This window comes from Lithobates pipiens, unplaced genomic scaffold, assembly GCF_037356315.1.
Source record: "Lithobates pipiens isolate NorthernLeopardFrog02 unplaced genomic scaffold, aLitPip1_a1.2 Scaffold_22, whole genome shotgun sequence".
NCBI lineage: Eukaryota > Metazoa > Chordata > Amphibia > Anura > Ranidae > Lithobates > Lithobates pipiens.
Window position 1 is genome coordinate 185,813,503 of NW_027507784.1, and position 20,782 is coordinate 185,834,284.

A 20,782-nucleotide genomic window follows, 5' to 3' on the forward strand; every position below is an offset into this window, starting at 1 on the left:
CCCCCTTTACCCACCTTCTGTAGCATTAGAACAACAAAGATGAACAACAAAGATTTTCATGTAAAAGATGTAGTCATTTCAAATTTGACACTGGAGGGGGTGTAGGAATCCGGACAGCGGAAGTTCCATTTTTGGGTTGAACTCCGCTTTATTAAGTCTTTATACACAGAAATGCACAACCAACTTGCCTCCACTGGGGGAGATGGAGGTTCCTGGAGCCAAAATTGGCGATATACAAAAGAGTTCAGCTGTGGTTAACTTAGAGCCAGAGCTGAGGGAATGAGGCTCCAAAAGAACACATTGCAGCATAAGTACCTAAACAAAGTTATGTATTGTTGAAAAAAGATTTAATTCAATATCAAAAAGATGGAAAAAAAGTCAAACCTTCACCATACCAAAGATAAAACTATTCACGACAACATTGTCACGAGCTAGTAAAAACAAACCTGGGCTCTCATTCATTCAACCCACACATACCAGGGAACTGGTGGGACTAGCATTGTGCAGAGGCAAAAACAGCGATAGTGGATGGTCCCTGGTGGCCACAAAGGGAAGGGGGCCAGCAACAGATGACAAGTGGGGGGAAGGGGGGAGGGGGAGACAGATGTCAGCACAGCAAGTCCGTATAGAAATGAGCCACTGGGTAATGTGGCAATATGGGTAAAGAGAAGAAAGCGGTACAACTGCAAATACAGGTGGGAATGTACATGATGGTGGACTAGTGTGGAACAGTTGATAGATAACTTTAGGAACTATGTCCCAGTCTCACCCGTGTTCCGCTCAATCTTGATCAAACACAACAAAAAGGTCCTTAAGCGCTATAACTGTCAGTCATCTATAGGCTTGTGCATATCCTGCAGAATATAAAAGAAGCTGTAGCCAGTGCCACTGGAAGAAGAGGTGGACCACAGGATATATAAAACAAAAAAGCAGCGCTCTATGGGACCAGCATAAAAACTTGCAAACCTTTAGCCAAGGAAAGTTCATTTATTTGCACACTTGAAGAAATAAAAACAACTGTCAATGTTACTAAAATCCACTAAGGTGGATAAAGGCGACTTTGATAAGGGGGACTTTGATAAGGCGAAGGAGCGCAAAACATGTAAGCCACGGCAACCTAGAGCTTACAGTCCACCTCGTTACACCAGCATCTCAGCTATTTGCGATTCCGGTCTGACATCCACGTCATCTTCGGGCGCCTGGCTATGATCTGAATGCCTCCTCTGGTTCCAGCATTCAGCAGAGGGTACTACAATACACCTCCTGCGGGACAGTGGGTCTGACACCTGTGACCAGCCATTGGATTCACAGCCTTGACCCTGGTCTTTCCACCTTAATGGCCCCATCCGGATGTCTACCCTGTGACAGAGAGTTGATGCTGACCAGCTGATGTTATCCCCTCGTCATCTGGATGTCTTGGTGGTACAGTGCTTATTTCTTTCACAATATATCAACTATGGCAATTGGTTTTTATGATTGCTTCTGCAAAATTCTATAATTTTATTTATATTTATTAACATTAACAGTTGTTTTTATTTCTTCAAGTGTGCATCAAATAAATTAACTTTACTTGGCTAAAGGTTTTCAAGTTTTTTGTGCTGGTCCCATAGAGCGCTGCTTTTTTGTTTTATAGATGCTAAATCTTGATCTCTGCCAGACCAACTGTTTCCTGATAATTGTAATCATGTGTGTCTCCCCTTCTGTAGTCTCTGACGTGGCTGCTTCTTCCTGGATTCTGTGCATGCTGGCCACCCAGCATGCACCTGCTGATCTTGCGCATGTGCAGTGCGGTGCAGTTTTGGTCAGCTTAGTATCGATAATTCGGGAACTATGTTCCATGCGCAGTCTCACTCAGTGTGCCCCTAAATTTTGATCTCCGCCAGACCAGCTGTTTCCTGGTAACTGTAATCCTGTGCATCTCCCCTTCCATAGTCTCCAGCGTGGCTGCGGATGTCAGTGCCAAAGCGCTGATGCGTTGCATGAAATATTTATAGACACTCTCAGATCCCATGGAGCGGTGTGGGGCAGCAGAGTAACAAGCCATTAGAATGAACTGCAAAGCCTTGTCACGTGACGTGATGTCATGGGTGATATAGGGGGTTGAACTTCCTGTCTAGGGTATGCTAGTGTCCGATCACCTAGTGATACCCTATATAACCCATCGGTAATTACTGAGACTGTCCTGTGATGTACCTCAAAAGAAAAGGATTTTACAGGTAAGCTGTTATAAAAATCCTATTATCACCGGCATAGAACTAGGTGGATAACAACACAAACTATGCTTATTTGCAGGTGATATCCTTCTTTTTCTATCATCCCGCAGGTCACTGCCCCTAAACTTATGATCATTCTCAATAACTTTGCCTCTATTTTGTCCAGAAATCCAAGGCACTAAATATTTCTCTTACTAAGGCAGAGTTACGTACGGTGCAAGTGGCACTTCCTTTTACAAGGGCTCTGCACCGTCTTCCTTACTTATTTCTGACCTATTTGCAGCCAATTATCCAGCCCTATTGAAACAGATTACGGACTTGTTGATGAGATGGTCCTCCCTCCTACTTTCCTAATTTGGGAAAATTAACATAATACTTCCTAAATTTTTATACCTGTTCAGAGTCATCATGAAATCCGTTCCTGCTCATTTTTTTTACGAATCATACCATAGAGAACACCACAAATTACCTGTGGAATAGTTAAACCGAGACTGCCTAAACCCACCCTATATCTCCCCAATTTGCATGGGGGCTTGGTCTTTCTTAATTTTGCAACATAGTACAAGGCTGCTCAATTGGCACATTTGTCTAAATATCACACTACAAGAGATCCCTCTATGGGTTGCGATCGAAGCGGTTGACTGTGAGCCCTTCTCCGTATCCAATCTTCTATGGCTACACTCAGCAGCTTGTAAGGATTTAATCAACGCAATCATTAAACATTCTCTATCAGTATGGGACAGTCATAAATCCACATACAGACTACAGTCTTCACATAACCCACTCCTTTCATTCCTCAGGAATCCCGCCTTCTACTTGGTCCCTGCCAGAATTTGCCAAGTTTGTACCAAATCACTCGGCTCTGTTTTCGAGGTTGTTCTGAACTGGGTACACACATACACATCTGGTGGAGTTTTCCAGTGGCGCAAGGATTTTGGAAAGCTGTTTTCATGCTTGCCTGGGAGATGTTTGAATGATCCCACACAACAAACCCAGCAATGGTCCTTTTAAACCTAAGACCGGAATCTTTAACACATAAACAGTTTAAACTATTCATTCAGCTCTTAGCCATGAAACAGACCATAGCTAAGGCATGGAAATCGCCTACATTGAATATAGCGGAGACCAAACACAGAATGAACCGTACTCTGCTACACGCAAATATGGAAACCTTGGATGAGAACAACCTTGGCAAATTCCACAATTTATGGAAACCATGGATTACACACCATCTGCCAGGCTTCAAAGAATGGGTACTTTTGCCATGGTAGAAAGAAATCAACTGTACATTCTTATCAATATTCTATTGGGAGTAGCTCTACCTTCGAGGACCCCTACTTCTCTCCCCCCTCTCTTTCTTGTCTTTTCTTACTCTTCTGTGCTTCCTTCCACCCCTTACTCATGTTGCCCTTTCTAGGTGGGAAAGAGTTTATTCGATTTAGCGTAGGACAGTGCCTCCAATCAGGGGCGGAGTGACCATTTAGCCATTCGGGCACTGCCCGAGGGCCCCCCCGGGCCACTAGGGGGCCCCATCAGGGTTGCCAGCCTCAGTAAAACCAGGGACAGTATGTAAAAATCTATGTTTCTTTTACATCTGTCTCTGAAATGTCCCTTACTGACATTCTTTTGGTCTAAAAATCCTGAGATTACAGCTGCCCCACCTCTCCAGTACCTTCTCAGCCAATAGAAACGTGTGTGTATACTGTGTGTACATGTATGTGTATACTGTGTGATTGTATACTGTGTGGCCCCATAATCTCTGATTGCCTGGGGGCTCCATGAGTTGTCAGTCCGCCCCTGGATATGGGTCTGTACAAGCTCGGATCCAATGGATCCTTGCATGGTTTGCGTAATAAGACTATATTAGCTTTAGTCATGGAGTCAAGAAGACTCTTGCTTTCCCTGCCTGCATTGACCACCCTAAAAATCTGGGGCAATATAACCTCTCCATATTGCTTAATTACCTCCAGTGGCATCCTGTCCGCTCCGGGGGCCTTTGAATTTGGGAAAGATTTGACCACCTTCAGGCGGTCAAATTATGAGGGAGTTATGAGGGAGTCTAATAACTGCCTCTGAGAGTCTGACAGGCATGGCAGCTCAATCCCTTGGAGGAAATCCTGAAAATCTAACGATGTGTATTCTTGCCTAGACTGGTACAAATTTAAGTAGAACCCCACCAGCTCCTGCATAATGGAATTGGATTCATTCACCACCTTCCCCTCACCACTGTGCAAGGCCCAATGGAAAGAGAAGCCTGGTTCCTGGTTTGACTGTACAATTTTGGCCAGCAGCCTGCCTGTCTGCTCCCCCTCCTCATAGAAGGCCTGTCTATTAAAAAAGCATTTTTTGTCCGCCGCTGATGTTGCTAGGTGGTCTACTGCCGCCTGCGCAGCCATCCAGGCCTTTTTTGTTGCACCAGAAGAGTTTTCTATAAATTTCACCTCCAGTTGATGGACCAGCTGTGTAGCCTTCTTCTGTACCTTAGAACTGTGTTTGATAGCATTTACCTCTGTGATAAATAGGCCTCTCAGGTATGCCTTGAAGGCATCCCAAGCAACCAGGGGTCAGGGTGTTCTCTATTGTCCCGCTAATATGTAGAGATTTCGTCAGTGATCCTGTCATGTGAGGGGAAAGAGGTTTAGCCAGAAGGCATTAAGCTTTCAGGACACCCGTGGAAGGGTTGATGCAGGCCCAACATTAAAGTGCACCATCGGGGAGGGGGAGTGATCAGAGATATCTCTCACCAAATATTGTATGTCCTGTATCAAGAGTGCGGCAGCCTGAGAACATAGGTGGGATTTGGAGAAACAGGAAAACTGTTTCTGTAATGGGTTACGGAATCGTCATGGATCCATCCATCCCACTTCCTCTATAAAATTTAGAAGTGTGGTGTGGAGGTGTTTAGATACCGCTATAGGAGGGGGGTGTTTGTCTAATGTGGGCTCTAAATATCCATTGAGATCTCCAACTAATATTAGTGGAATGTCAGGGTTATCCAGCTGGTACATCAGGAGGATTCTTAGCACTACAGAGCTAAAAGGAGGTGGTATTATACACAGCTGCCAGAATACATTTAACCTGATATAGTCTACATAGCAGAAACACAAACCTCCCCTCGGAATCTATAACTCTGTCAACCAGTTGAAAATCTAGAGACCGGTGTATCAGAACACTCACCCCCCCCCCCCCCCGGAGTAAGAGGTATGGGTGGAGTGATAGGCCTAGCCCACCCAGGAGAACTGCAGACATGACGACAAAGTCTCTGGTACCAAATGGGTCTCCTGTAGGGCACATATTGCAGGCAGGTGTTTTCAAAGAGTGGTGGAAACCATTGTGCGTGTAAGGGGGTCACGGATGCCCCTAATGCTCCAAGATACTACTGGAACAGCCATCTGTCCAGATTAGTAGAGAAATACCAGGATACTGATTATAAATGAGGCGTCCCAAAGTCTGCCCCTGCCCAGCCGAACAAAAGAGCAAGGAAGACTCACAAAGGCCTCGGAGGAAGGACCATTCCGGTGGGGCAAAGTGTCTCCACGCTGTAAGGGCGCTGTGGGGTGATGTCTGAAAAAGATCGCTGGAACCATAAGTGTGAAAAACCTACACAAAAAACAAGAAAAACATAAAAATAACTTTGACTTTGACTTCGCCTCGATGGGATAGAGCAATCCCCCTGGATAGGATGTCCTTTAGGGGGATGCTGGCAAGTGATCCATCATTTCTGTAGAAAGCAACAGGCTTCACCAGATCTAAAAACCTGCGTTCAGTGGAAGTCCCCCGTCTGACCGATGGTAAGAACAACTGTCTAGGAGCTATCAAACCTGCTCCTAATTTATAAGAAAAATTGATCTTATGTCGTGTGCTCGCTCACAGTGAAAACAGGGTAATAAGGCCTCCCAGCTGGGTCCACATAATGCCAGATGAGTAGATAATGTTATATCCTATGTGCAGCCGTGTACATTTAAGTGCGTCAGTCCTCCACTGCCGCATTTCTTCTAGCTTGGTGGAGCATTTGCTCATTGGCATCCAGCCAATCAGATGCCTCTGTAGCCGAATCAAAAAAGTGCTTGTCCCTTAGCCAGGACATGAAGCCTGGCGGGAAACAACATAGCATAGGTGGCCTGCAGACGCTGAAGTATTTTCTTGACCTCCGTGAATTTAGCCCTCCGGCGCTGTATTTCAGCCGAGAAGTCGGGTAGGTGCCATTAAATTGGATATTGCAGCGTTCCCTGGCCAGTCTGAGTATGATCTCCTTGTCTTTAAAGTTGAGAAGTCTGGCGAGTAGAGTGCGGGGTGGATGGTCTGGTGGAAGAGGCCCAGGAGGTATCCTGTGCGCACGTTCCACAGAGTACGTGAATGCTTTCTTCCCAAATGTGTTAAGCAGCCATTGTTCCACGTATTTTGTGGGGTCCCTCCCCTCCACCTTCTGGAGCCCCACTATCCGGATATTATTCCACCTCAGGCGGTTCTCGATATCATCAGTTTTAATTTCAGTGGCTTTAGCAATGCGTGATGCTGATTGTACGTCACATGTCAAAGAGCTTGTCCTTTGTCACTTATGTGGCCCTCCACTGCCGTGGTGCGTTCCCTCATTTTTTGCATACCGTGGCAGATCAATCCCACCTCTTCCTTCAAGCCCACTTAGTTATCCTTTAACATGTCCACTGAGGCTGTACATTTACAGCGGGGCAAAAAAGTATTTAGTCAGCCACCAATTGTGCAAGTTCTCCCACTTAAAAATATGAGAGAGGCCTGTAATTGTCATCATAGGTATACCTCATCTATGAGAGACAAAATGTGGAAACAAATCCAGACAATCACATTTGTCTGATTTTTGAAAGAATTTATTTGCAAATTATGGTGGAAAATAAGTATTTGGTCAATATCAAAAGTTAATCTCAATACTTTATTATATATCCTTTGGCAATGACAGAGGTCAAACATTTTCTGTAAGTCTTCACAAGGTTGTCACACACTGTTGCTAGTATGTTGGCCCATTCCTCCATGCAGATCTCCTCTAGAGTAGTGATGTTTTGGGGCTGTCGCTGGGCAACACAGACTTTCAACCCCCTCCAAAGGTTTTCTATGGGGTTGAGATCCAGGACCTTGAAATACTTGAAATACTTCTTACGAAGCCACCCCTTCGTTGCCCGGGCGGTGTGTTTGGGATCATTGTCATGCTGAAAGACCCAGCCACGTTTCATCTTCAGTGCCCTTGCTGACGGGAGGAGGTTTGCACTCAAAATCTCACAATACATGGCCCCATTCGTTCTTTCATGTTCAGTATCATGTATCAGTTGTCCTGTTCCCTTTGCAAAGAAACAGCCCCAAAGCATGATGTTGCCACCCCATGCTTCACAGTAGGTATGGTGTTCTTTGGTTGCAATTCAGCATTCTCTCTCCTCCAAACACGACGAGTTCTGTTTCTACCAAGCAGTTCTACTTTGGTTTCATCTGACCATATGACATTCTCCCAGTCCTCCTCTGGATCATCCAAATGCTCTCTAGCAAACCTCAGACAGGCCCGGACAGATACTGGCTTAAGCAGGGGGACACGTCTGGCACTGCAGGATCTGAGTGCCTGTCGGTGTAGTGCGTTACTGATGGTAGCCTTTGTTACGTTAGTCCCAGCTGTCTGCAGGTCATTCACTAGGTCCCCCCATGTGTTTCTGGGATTATTGCTCACTGTTCTTGTGATCATTTTGATCCCACGGGGTGAGATCTTGCATGAAACCCCAGATCGAGGGAGATTATCAGTGGTCTTGTATAGAGGTTGACTGATATGGGTTTTTCTCTGGCCGATGCCAATATTTAGAAATAGCGGCAGCCGATGGCCGATAAATGATGCCGACTTTTTGGGGCCAATATGTTAGGCTGATTTAAACCCCCCCCCCCCTTTCCCCCCCCCTTCATCTCATAAAATTGAACAGACCCCTTTCACACTGGGGCGCTTTTCAGGTGCTTTTGGGCTAAAAATAGCACCTGTAAAGTGCCTGTAAAACGGCTCCCCTGCAGTTTGTGTGAAAGCCCAAGTACTTTCACACTAAGGCGATGCGCTGGCAGGACGTTAAAAAAGGTCCTGCAAGAAGCATCTCTGGAGCAGTGTATACCGCTCCTCCACCACTCCTGCCCATTGAAATGAATGGGCACCACTGCCGAAGCGCCTGCAATGCAATTTGGCAGCGGTGCTTCACAGGTGCGTTTTAACCCTTTCCTCGGCCGCTAGCTGGGTTATAAGTGCCCCGCTAGCAGCCGAATAGCACCGCTAAAATTATGGTAAAGCACCGCTAAAACTAGAAGCATTTTACCGGCAACACCTGCCTGCTCGAGTGTGAAAGCAGCCTTAAGTGATTCTGAAAATTTCTTACATTTAAACATTTATTAGACAAAACAAACCTTCAATCAGTTTACTTGTATGTATAATTTAGATTAAACAAACTATATATTAAATAGACAAAAACAGGTAATCAAAACGAAAAAAATGGGCTAACTTTACTGTTTTAGTTTTTTGCTTAAATCATTTGTGTATTTTTTCCAAAAAAATTGCGTTTGAAAGTCCTCTGCGCAAATACCGGGTGACATAAAATATTGAAACAACCGCTATTTTATTCCCTAGGGTCCCTGCTAAAAAAAAATATATATATAATTTTTGGGGGTTCTAAGTGATTTTCTAGCAGAAAATACAGGATTTTTACTTGTAAGCAACAAGTGTCAGAAAAGATTAAGGCCGCGTACACACGGGCGGACTGTTCGCCCAACTTTGTCCGCTGAACAGTGTTTGGGCGGACAGTCCGCTCGTGTGTGGGCTTTCAGCGGACAGTTTCAGCGGACAGTTGGACGGACAAGGTTTTTCGGAATTTCCGAAAAACTGTCCGCTGAAACCTTGTTTCAGCGAACAGCCCGCTCGTGTGTAGGCTTGTTCGTCAAACAAAGTTGCGCGCATGCTCAGAAAGGATTTTCACGCCGCAAGCTATAATGCAGTGTATAGGGCGTCGTATTTTTCGTCCCGTCGTACGTGCTGTTCACGCCATCGCGCACGGTTTCAGCAAACTGTTCGTTCGTCGTGTGTGGGCATGTCCGTCCATGCTAATTTTGAGCGGACTGTTTGCTGAAACTGTTGGACGGACAAAGTTGGGCGAACAGTCCGCGCGTGTGTACGCGGCCTTAGTCTTTAAATGGGTAAACCGAGAACTCCACAGAGCAGTTCATTCATAAGTAGAAACGTATCTCTTTGGTCTTTTCTTGGCAGACTTCCCAGAGAGGAGAAGTCTCCATTGAAGACTTCAGGCAACTTGCATTGACTTTTATTACAGAAGTCATTTGCAAGTTGAAGTTATAATTGGCCTTTTTTATCAGCAAGATCGGCCGTTGCTGATTAAAAAACGCCAAATATTGGCCGATATATCGGTCGACCTCTAGTCTTGTATGTTTTCCATTTTCTAATTATTGCTCCCACAGATTTCTTCACACCAAGCTGCTTGCCTATTGCAGATTCAGTCTTCCAAGCCTGGTGCAGGTCTACAATTTTGTTTCTGGTGTCCTTTGACAGCTCTTTGGTCTTCACCATAGTGGAGTTTGGAGTGTGACTGTTTGAGGTTGTGGACAGGTGTCTTTTATACTGATAACAAGTTCAAACGGGTGCCATTAATACAGGTAATGAGTGAAGGACAGAGGAGCCTCTGAAAGAAGAAGATACAGGTCTGTGGGAGCCAGAAATCTATCTTGTTTGTAGGTGACCAAATACTTATTTTCCACCATAATTTGCAAATAAATTCTTTCAAAAATCAGACAATATGATTGTCTGGATTTGTTTCCACGTTTTGTCTCTCATAGTTGAGGTATACCTAACGATGGCAATTGCAGGCCTCTCTAATCTTTTTAAGTGGGAGAACTTGCGCAATTGATGGCTGACTAAATACTTTTTTGCCCCACTGTATGCACAGCTTTGAGTATTGCTGCCAGTGTGGGCTGATCATCCTCATCTTCCTCTCCCCCCCTCCCTCCTCCATGTCAGTGTGCTTCTGTGCACTTGATCCAGAGGGGCCCTGTGTACACTGCTCTCCCTCCTGAGTGTCCTGGAAAATAGTAGGGGTAGTATCTAAGCTCCCCTACAGGGGCTGCTCGGTTGTCTCAGTCAGCTTTTTAGTATAATAGAGCATGTCTCGTGGGGTGTCTTTCCCTGCTGTCTTAGGTGTTTTAGGAGGCTTACTGGCTCCTTTCTGTGTCTCCACACGTGGGCGCCGCGAGGAGGCGGTCGCCGTGGTGCCATGTTGATCCAACTGCATGCCTTCTTCTTCCTGCTTGCGTGTTACCATACCGCAGGATCGATGGTCCGAGGTCGCCAGTGGAGTCCGCTGTGACTGCAGCAGGAGTGCAGCTGTGGTACGGGCGGTTTTACCGGATGGGAGTAGGGTGATTGTCGGGTTTTACTTGGGAGCTCTGTGAAACACTCCCGTTCACATGCTGCTCTTGGCCACGCCCCTCGATAAGTTATTGTCTTACTGCTTTGATTTTAGTTACACAGATTATCATTGGATAGGCCATGTGAACCTAGTATTGTCCTTACCTGTACTATACTTATCTCAACACAATGGTATTTTTTCTATACATATTTTATGTAATGTTATCCAATGATCTTTTCAATAAAATATTTGAACAAGAGAAAGTAAGGTAGACCATCTGCTACTTCCTAAGCATCCTTTAGCAGCTAGGACTCCTCAATACAGTTCAGGTATACTGTAACCAGCATTTTTTTACTTGCGTATTATTAGGGCAATTGCTTAATAATCATCTGTAAAGACACCTTCCTGTATATGTCAGTCAGCCCAAGCTTTGGCTGCAGTACTGTGGTATGTATCCTTTGCCACTGGAAATTAAATTAAAGCTTCTTTTTATTGATATACAGAAAAAGGGCAGCACATTGGCTAAGTAGTTAGCACTTCCGTTTAGCAGCACTAGGGTCGTGAGTTCAAATACCAACCACGGGACTACCTGCCTGGAGTTTGCATGTGTTCATTGTTCCTGCATGGTTTTCCTCTGGGTACTCTAGTTTCTTCCCACACTCCAAGGACATGTTGGTAGGTTAATTGGCTTCTGTATACATTGGCCCTAGTAGGTCTATGTATGAATGTGAGGACCTTAGATTGTAAGCCTCTCGAGGGCAGGGACTGATGTGAATGTACAATATATGTGTAAAGTGCTGCATAAAAATTGGCCGCAGTATATAAGTACTTGTAATAAATAAAATTAAATCTGATTATTAATCAACAGTAGATGGTGCTAGAGTAGTCACTGTCATTGTGTGCGGTTCCTTTTATTGCTGAATAAGTGTTTGCAATTTTTCTGTTTTGTTCTAAATTCAAATTGGGTTTTCCAGTTTGCATTAATCATTTTTGATGCCTTTTTACTGAAAAGTAGTTTGTGCTTTATGCATAAATGTAACCAAGATTCTGCAACAGTTCTTCAGCTCTGAAAGGACAAGTTTTTTTTATTTTTTATTTTTTATTTTTTACTGGATCATTATTAAATCCCCTACCCATTTGAATGCAACCTGTTTGCTAAGTACTCAAATGACAAAAAGTAAATCAATCAACCAGTGTTAAGATGCTTCACTCCCAGCGCTCATTGCATTCTCTCTTGCAGCTACTATAAATTAAATCATTACACATATGTTAAATCTAAGATATAACATTAGCAGCACTTAATAAATATTTAACCCCATGTGTCAATATTCCCATATGTTTCAAATGGCCATAGTTCAATTAAAGAACATAAAAGAGTCCATCAATGTGGTTCATGTACATCTTAAATCTAATCAGGGTTCCCATCACTACACCTCATGAGACCTCCCCCCTTTGGTAATGAACTCACCATAAATCCTAAGACAATGCGCTTTGCATGGGGAGGCGTCCTTCCATCTGATTAATGGTTCCTGTAGACAGCATCCAGCCATCCACTCCTGTATAGGCAGATCCATGGCAGCTATTCAGTCCAGATCTGTGCTTTTTGCCTGCACTGAAATGCTCACTACCCAGGGTGCTTGTGGCCCAAGGAGTATTTGGTTAGCCATTTCAATATCAGGTTATGGAATACCTCTGTTGGGTTCAATATCTCATCTGGCAGTAATTCTCTTCTTTCTAAATGTAAAGGTGTCTACAGATTTGTAATGACATTAGTTTAACAAAGCAACAATCTCAAAGCTATAGGAGGCTGCTGACCTTGCTGGGTGGATGCTGTTGTCAATCAGATGGAAGGACGCCTCCTGATGCAAAGCACAGATTGTAATAAAGGTGCATTGTCTTTAGGATTTATGGTGCGTTCATTACCATAGGGGAGAGGTCTCACAAGGCGTGGTGACAGGAACCCTGAATGGATTTAAGCTGTACATGAACCACATGGATGGACTGTTTTGTGTTCTTTAATTGAATTATGAACATTTGGATCATATGGGAATGCTGACAGATAGAGTTAAATATTTATTAAGCGCTGCTACTGGTTGCTAAATACTTCCCTTTCTCCTTCTTTCAGGGAACTTCGTTGTATGGCCCTGTCTGGTGTTTGCACAGGCTTTCTTTGCAGTTTTACAGCCATCTCGTGAAGCTTTTGGGATTGGGCTGTGGGTAGGTATTTAACCATGAGAAATGCATAAGGATAACTTATGTAGGGGAAGCACAAAAAGGTGATGCCTGCTAGAAAAGATGTTTATTTGCATGGAAATATACAGTTTCCTTTGTTAGGCATGTACAGTGCCTTGCGAAAGTATTCGGCCCCCTTGAACTTTTCAACCTTTTGCCACATTTCAGGCTTCAAACATAAAGATATAAAATTTTAATTTTTTGTGAAGAATCACCAACAAGTGGGACACAATTGTGAAGTGGAACGAAATCTATTGGATAATTTAAACTTTTTTAGCAACTCAAAAACTGAAAAGTGGTGCGTGCAAAATTATTCGGCCCCTTTACTTTCAGTGCAGCAAACTCACTCCAGAAGTTCAGCGAGGATCTCTGAATGATCCAATGTTGTCCTAAATGACTGATGGTGATAAATAGAATCCACCTGTGTGTAATCAAGTCTCTGTATAAATGCACCTGCTCTGTGATAGTCTCAGGGTTCTGTTGAAAGCGCAGAGAGCATCATGAAGACCAAGGAACACACCAGGCAGGTCCATAATACTGTTGTGGAGAAGTTTAAAGCCGGATTTGGATACAAAAAGATTTCCCAAGCTTTAAACATCCCAAGGAGCACTGTGAAAGCGATCATTTTAAAATGGAAGGAGTATCAGACCACTGCAAATCTACCAAGACCTGGCCGTCCCTCTAAACTTTCAGCTCAGACAAGGAGAAGACTGATCAGAGATGCAGCCAAGAGGCCCATGATCACTCTGGATGAACTGTAGAGAACTGCAGCTGAGGTGGGAGAGTCTGTCTATAGGACAACAATCAGTCATACACTGCACAAATCTGGCCTTTATGGAAGAGTGGCAAGAAGAAAGCCATTTCTCAAAGATATCCATAAAAAGTCTTGTCTAAAGTTTGCCACAAGCCACCTGGGAGACACACCAAACATGTGGAAGAAGGTGCTCTGGTCAGATGAAACCAAAATCGAACTTTTTGCCCACAATGCAAAACGATATGTTTGGCGTAAAAGCAACACAGCTCATCACCCTCAACACACCATCCCCACTGTCAAACATGGTGGTGGCAGCATCATGGTTTGGGCCTTCTTTTCTTCAGCAGGGACAGGGAAGATGGTTAAAATTGAGGGGAAGATGGATGCAGCCAAATACAGGACCATTCTGGATGAAAACCTGTTGGAGTCTGCAAAAGACCTGAAACTGGGATGGAGATTTATTTTCCAACAAGACAATGATCCCAAACATACAGCAAAATCTACAAAGGAATGGTTCACAAATAAACGTATCCAGGTGTTAGAATGGCCAAGTCGAAGTCCAGACCTGAATCCAATCGAGAATCTGTGGAAAGAGCTGAAAACTGCTGTTCACAAACGCTCTCCATCCAACCTCACTGAGCTCGAGCTGTTTTGCAAGGAAGAATGGGCAAGAATTTCAGTCTCTCGATGTGCAAAACTGATAGAGACATACCCCAAGAGACTTGCAGCTGTAATCACAGCAAAAGGTGGCTCTACAAAGTATTAACGCAAGGGGGCCAAATAATTTTGCACGCCCCACTTTTCATTTTTTTATTAGTTAAAAAAGTTTCAAAAATCCAATAGATTTCGTTCCACTTCACAATTGTGTCCCACTTGTTGGTGATTCTTCACAAAAAATAAAAATTTTATATCTTTGTTTGAAGCCTGAAATGTGGCAAAAGGTTGAAAAGTTCAAGGGGCCCGAATACTTTCGCAAGGCACTGTAACTTGTATTGTTGACATACATTTATTTCTGTGCTATATTTTTTGCAATACAAGAGCCAACTGGAATTTAACGATTTGAGAAAAAATATACCTCATATCGATTAAAAGATTTCATATAATTTAGGTGTCTTTGACACTAGGTTTCTCATCAGGACCACCAGTTTTTCAGGTGGATCTGATCAGGAGCTCCATGCAAGTCTATGGGAAAATGTAAAAGGACTTGTGTCTGTTTACTTCCGCCTACCACTGAATCTGTCCAGATCTGAAAAAAAGAAAAACTGATTGCATCCTTTCCTGTTTTTCGGACTTCAACGTGAAGAATTGGAGGTAGGCTGATGTAAACCGACACATCTGGCCGCCTCTAGAGCCATCATAAGTCCACCACTTTTCAAAATGTGCACAAAAACTGAATAGGCTTGCATGCCAAAAATCTAACATCTGTCCTGATCAGCTCTGATTCCGTAGTCGATATTCTCATGGATCCCCTGCTAAACAGAGCGAAGTACCTACGTGTGATAGGACCCTTAAAACACATTCTTTTATCTTAAATACTGATACATTGTGGTGAGATTCTTTCAAATTAGCCTAAAATACAAGTTGTTGTCCATATTATTATTTTCAAGATTTATGTTATTACATTTTAATAACGTAACTTTATCTACTTCTTGTTTTTTTAGATTTTTGAGTGACCTATAGATCATGGCCAGTTCTGCTCGAGAACATTGTCTCCTACGACAGCGTAACCCACAACTTCGTTATACACTGGGTCCAGAGAATCTCCAAAGTTTTGCATCTGAAAGCACAATGACTGAGAACCTGAACTTTCAGCGAGCCAACAGTGACACTGACCTGGTAACCTCTGATAGTCGTTCCAGCCTGACAGCCAGCATGTATGAATATATACTTGGTCAGTCTCAGGAACTTATCATCTTCTGGGATATAAAGGAAGAAGTGGACCCCACTGATTGGATTGGTCTTTATCACATTGGTAATTGTACTTCATTTTTATGTCTATTTTGTGTTTCAATGCTTTGTTTATAACAAGTATCTACAAAGTGAGATTCTCTATGACTAAGAAACACGTTGGAGTGGATGGTCCTAAGGTTGGGACTTGTTATCTGTGGCTATGTGGAAAAAAACAGATTGTGACGTCATTGAGGATTATAATATAGGCCTCACTAAAAAGACTAAAATTAGATTGTACTGGTCGAAAATCCCAATTTGAAAATGCTGTATAAGGAAAGCATGAAGCAGTCACAGTTACAAAATTTGGTAACGTATTTGCATTTTTAAAGTAGTTATACTTTAATAACAATGAACTGTATATACAGTATCTCACAAAATTGAGTACACCCCTCACATTTTTGTAAATATTTTATTATATCTTTTCATGTGACAACACTGAAGAAATTACACTTTGGTGCAATGTAAAGTAGTGAGTGTACAGCTTGTATAACAGTGTCAATTTGCTGTCCTCAACACACAGTTATTAATGTCTAAGCCACTGGCAACAAAGGTAAGTACACCCCTATGTCCAAATTGGGTGCAAAGTTTCAATATTTTGTGTGGCCACCATTATTTTACAGCACTGCCTTAACACTCTTGGGCATGGAGTTCACCAGAGCGTCACAGGTTGCCATTGGAGTCCTCCTCCACACCTCCGCGATGACATCACGAAGCTGCTGGATGTAAGAGACCTTGCGCTCCTCCACCTTCTATTTGAGGATGCCCCACAGATGCTCAATAGAGTTTAGGTCTGAAGACATGCTTGGCCAGTCCTTCACCTTTACCCTCAGCTCCTTTAGCAGTGGTGGTCTTGGAGGTGTGTTTGGGGTCCTTATGTTGGAATACTGCCCTGCGGCCCAGTCTCCGAAGGGAGAGGATCACACTCTGCTTCAATATGTCACAGTACATGTTGCCATTCAAGGTTCCTTCAATTAACTGTATCTCCCCAGTCCTAGCAGCACTCATGCAGCCCCAGACCATGACACTCTCACCACCATGCTTGACTGTAGGCAAGACACACTTGTATTTGTACTCCTCATCTGGTTGCCGCCTAAAAACACTTGACACCATCTGAACCAAATAAGTTTATCTTGGTTTATCTTAGACCACAGGACATGGTTCCAGTAATCCTTGTCCTTATTCTGCTTGTCTTCAGCAAACTGTTTGCGGGCTTTCTTGTGCATCATCTTTAGAAGAGACTTCCTTCTGGGACGCCAGCCATGCAGACCAATTTGATGCAGTATGTGGCATATGGTCTGAGCACTGACAGGCTAACCACCACCCCTTCAACCTCTGCAGCAATGCTGGCAGTGCTCATACATCTACTTCTGAAAGAAAACCTCTGGATATGAGGTTGAACACATGCACTCAACTTCTTTGGTCGACCATGATGAGGCCTGTTCTGAGTGGAACCTGTCCTGTTAAACCGCTGTATGGTTTTGTCCACTGTGCTGCAGCTCAGTTTCAGGATCTTGGCAATCTTCTTATAGCCTAGGCCATCTTTAGGTAGAGCAAAAATTTATTTTTTTCAGATCCTCAGAGAGTTCTTTGCCATGAGGTGCCATGTTGAACTTCCAGTGACCAGTATGAGAGAGTGAGAGAGATAACACCACCTGCTCCCCATTAACACCTGAGATCTTGTAACACTAACGAGTCACATGACACCAGGGAGGGAAAATGGCTAATTGGGCCTAATTTGGACATTTTCACTTAAGGGTGTACTCACTTTTATTGCCAGTGGTTTAGACAATGATGGCTGTGTGTTGAGTTATTTTGAGGGGACAGCAAATTTACACTGTTGTACAAGCTGTACACTCACTACATTGTAGCAAAGTGTAATTTCTTCAGTGTTGTCACATGAAAAGATATAATGAAATATTTACAAAAATGTGGGGGGTGTACTCACTCTTGTGAGATACTGTGCAAGTAGACAGATTTCCTGAGATAACACCCCCCCCCCCCCCCCCCCAAGTGCATAGATGTAGATGTATTACTGATTAATTTTACAAGCAAGCAAGGTCTAAAACAATACTCTCCTAGCAAATGTGCCAGGTATGGTGTAAAACTCAACAAGGTATGTACACACATAGCTTTCATCTGTACAGTATGAGGGCAAGGGTAGCTTACTTGGATATCATTGGTAAAATTGTGTGGGATTCAGTGCCCCCCGACTTTTAAATCAGGAATATCACAATTATCTGGACAATTATTATGCCAGCATTCCACCTTTTCAAGCATCTTGGTGAAAAGCATAGTGTGCGGCACAGAACAAATTAAGAAATCCAGAAACAACTCTTACATTGATGCATTAAAAAAGAGGGAAACCAAAAATTAATAAAAAAAAAATTTAAAAGGGGGAAACCGTCAATTACTGCGTCAGTGAACTACTTGCAGTGAGATTTTGTGATATTAACAAAGTGTGCCTGATCCACCCACTGTGAGAGCCCTCAGCTTACGTGAAAATACCGCAGGGGCGTACCTAGAGCATTTGGCACCCGGGGCGGATCCTATACCTGGCACCCCCCCACCTTAAAATGTAAAAACACCCGACTGTGCCACTGCATACCTCTGCATCCTTCAATATCTTTTTGTCACTGTGTACCCCCCCTCTCCACAACTGCACCTCTGGACCCCTTTACATTACACAGGACCTTGTACTTAAGGACCTCTTTACATTACACAGCACCCTGCACCTCTGGACCTCTTTACATTACACAGACCTTGTACCTCTGGACCCCTTTTCACAACACAGCACCCAGAACCTCTGCACCCCTTTATATAACACAGCACCCTGGACCTCCTGAGCCCTTTACATTACAAAGCCCTTGTGCCGCTGGACCCCTTTACATTACATAGCACCCTGCACCTCTGGACCCCTTTACATTAGACAGCACCCTGAACCTCTGGACCCCTTTACATTACACAGCACCCTGCTCCTCAGCACCCCTTTACATTACACAGCCCCTCACAGCTCTGGACCCCCTGCATGTTACACAGACCTCCTACAGTGCAGATCCCCCCTACAGTGCAGTCCCCCTCCCTACAGTGCAGAACCCCCCTACAGTGCAGTCCCCCTCCCTACAGTGCAGAACCCCCCCTACAGTACGGAATCCTCCCCTACAGTACGGAATCCTCCCCTACAGTACAGACCCCTCCACCCTACAGTGCAGACCCCCCCTACAGTACAGACCCCTCACCCCTACAGTACAGACCTCTCCCCCCTACAGTGCAAACCCCCCTACAGTACAGAATCCCCCCTACAGTGCAGAATCCTCCCCTACAATGCAGACCCCCTACAGTGCAGTATATTCCCCTACAGTGCAGACCCCCCTACAGTACAGAATCCTCCCCTACAGTACAGACCCCTCCCCCCCTACAGTGCAGACCCCCCTACAGTGCAGACCCCCCCACAGTAAAGAACCCCCCTACAGTGCAGACCCCCCTACCCCCCTAACAATACAGACCCCCGTACAGTGCACAGACTCCTTCTCTCTGTGGTCGCGGCTCTGATCAGTCTCGGCCGAGACTGATCAGAGCCGCGACCACAGAGAGAAGGGGATTGTTGCGCCGGGTCCCGGATCACTGTGCCGACAGGTGTCACTGGGGTTCTGCTGGCACCTTCCCCCCTGCAATGCCACTGCCTTAGGCTCTCCAAGGTACATTATGGGTCGTTAGGGGGGGTCTGTGCACTGTGTGGAGGGGGGGGGGGTGTCTGCCACTGCCTTGGGCTCTCCGTGTGTGTTCGGAGGTACATTATGGGTCATTAGGGGGGTTTGTGCACGGCAAAGCCACTGCCTTCGCTCTCCCTATGTAGTCTGTCACCGCGCGGTGCCGCTGCCTAACCCACGGCGCTGTCTACTCTTCAGTAGTGGAGGGGGAGAGCGCTGGCCTGACACCACTGAAATACCATATAACAAATTACAATGAATTATATTGAAAGCTTTGTACAAAACAGTTAGGATTTGCCTACTGCCACTGGCCTTTGTTGTGTATAGTATAAGCAAGCAGGCAATTGGACCTTGTTCTTAAGACATTAAAGCAGTTGTAACATCTCTGATTTGAGAGAACGTAGTCACAATTGCAATCAATGAGCAGGTTGCCAGCAAACAATTTGCAGTATTTCTTATCTTACACAGAAATACAAGTCAAAGACCCCTAAAAATGTAACTCGCCATGCTATTGCCAGAAATCTCTTGCTAATCCTGGTCTTTGCGTGGATAAATGCTTTAAGGCAGGGGTGCTCAACCTTTTGAAGAGCAAAGGCCACTTAAGTGATTTGGTAACCGGTCACAGGCCATATTGAAATAAAATAGTTCCGAATTTCAATTTTTTTATTTTATTTTGTTAATATTTTGAATAGCATAATTTACATTTTCCTCCTGCAGTCGCTGAATGCCGGCGGGATGGGAGAAGTTGACTTTTAGCAGTTTCAGGTTGAAAATAGTAGTAATTGGGTCCTGTATGTGCCACCCCCGCCATCCCTCCTGTTCCAGTTTAAAACAGAATGTGACAAGAAGGTCGCGTGGGGCCCCCTGGAGCATGGGGGGGAGGGGGTAAGGGGTCGCCATTGCAACCCCTGAGGCTACACCAGTGGTTGGGAGTGTGTTGTGTTAAAAACACGCCTCAAATATGGGGTTTTACCGCCCCTCAAACTGCAACTGTAAATGCACTCTTACTGGCCTGAGCCTCTATAAATCTGCTTTCAGAGTGATGTGCTGCGGTTTACCCACACAGTGGGTGTAGCACAGCTTTCCTGCAGGTTAGCTACGCGTTGCCTTAAACCTCTATTATAACTTGCGGGTGTGGTGCACTTTCTGAAAACACACCAGACTTCCTGCATTCAGGAGTTTTGATGCACTTTCAGAAAGCACACCAAATCCGCAGGTTATAATAGAAGTCTATGGCTCAGTGCAACTAACCCACAGGAAAGCCCCAGGTGCTGCACCCACGGATCAGTTGTGAAAGCATCCTAATAGTTGTTAACCCTTTTAAAGGGGCTAATATGACCATTTCAAAAGCATGTATGTGTTTAATACACTGACCTTCTTTTACCCTTCCAGCTTCTGCTAGCAACGCTCTCCGTCTCCAGGCTTCTAGAAAGGTCCCAGGCGAAGTGCACTTAGTATCACTCCACCTGGTGCTGAAGCTGGCGCTAGAAAGGAAGCATCGGCTTATGTGGCTCTTGCTCTCTC

At 44.4% G+C, this 20,782-nt stretch overlaps 1 protein-coding gene across 5 annotated transcripts in view; it reads left to right on the plus strand.

Moving 5' to 3' along the window:
• HECW2 (HECT, C2 and WW domain containing E3 ubiquitin protein ligase 2) overlaps positions 1-20,782 on the plus strand; it is a 365,375-nt gene that overhangs the window by 103,885 nt on the left and 240,708 nt on the right. For 4 of the 5 annotated variants that reach the window (XR_013261865.1, XM_077448729.1, XM_077448731.1 and 1 more), the window contains exons 3-4: positions 12,741-12,832; positions 15,263-15,573. Coding sequence is in view for 4 of the 5 variants with exons in the window: in XM_077448729.1 (XP_077304855.1) it covers positions 15,285-15,573 (289 nt within the window). In the remaining variant the exon portion in view is untranslated. The remainder of the gene's footprint in view (positions 1-12,740; positions 12,833-15,262; positions 15,574-20,782) is intronic. The other variant, XM_077448730.1, reaches the window with a different exon arrangement.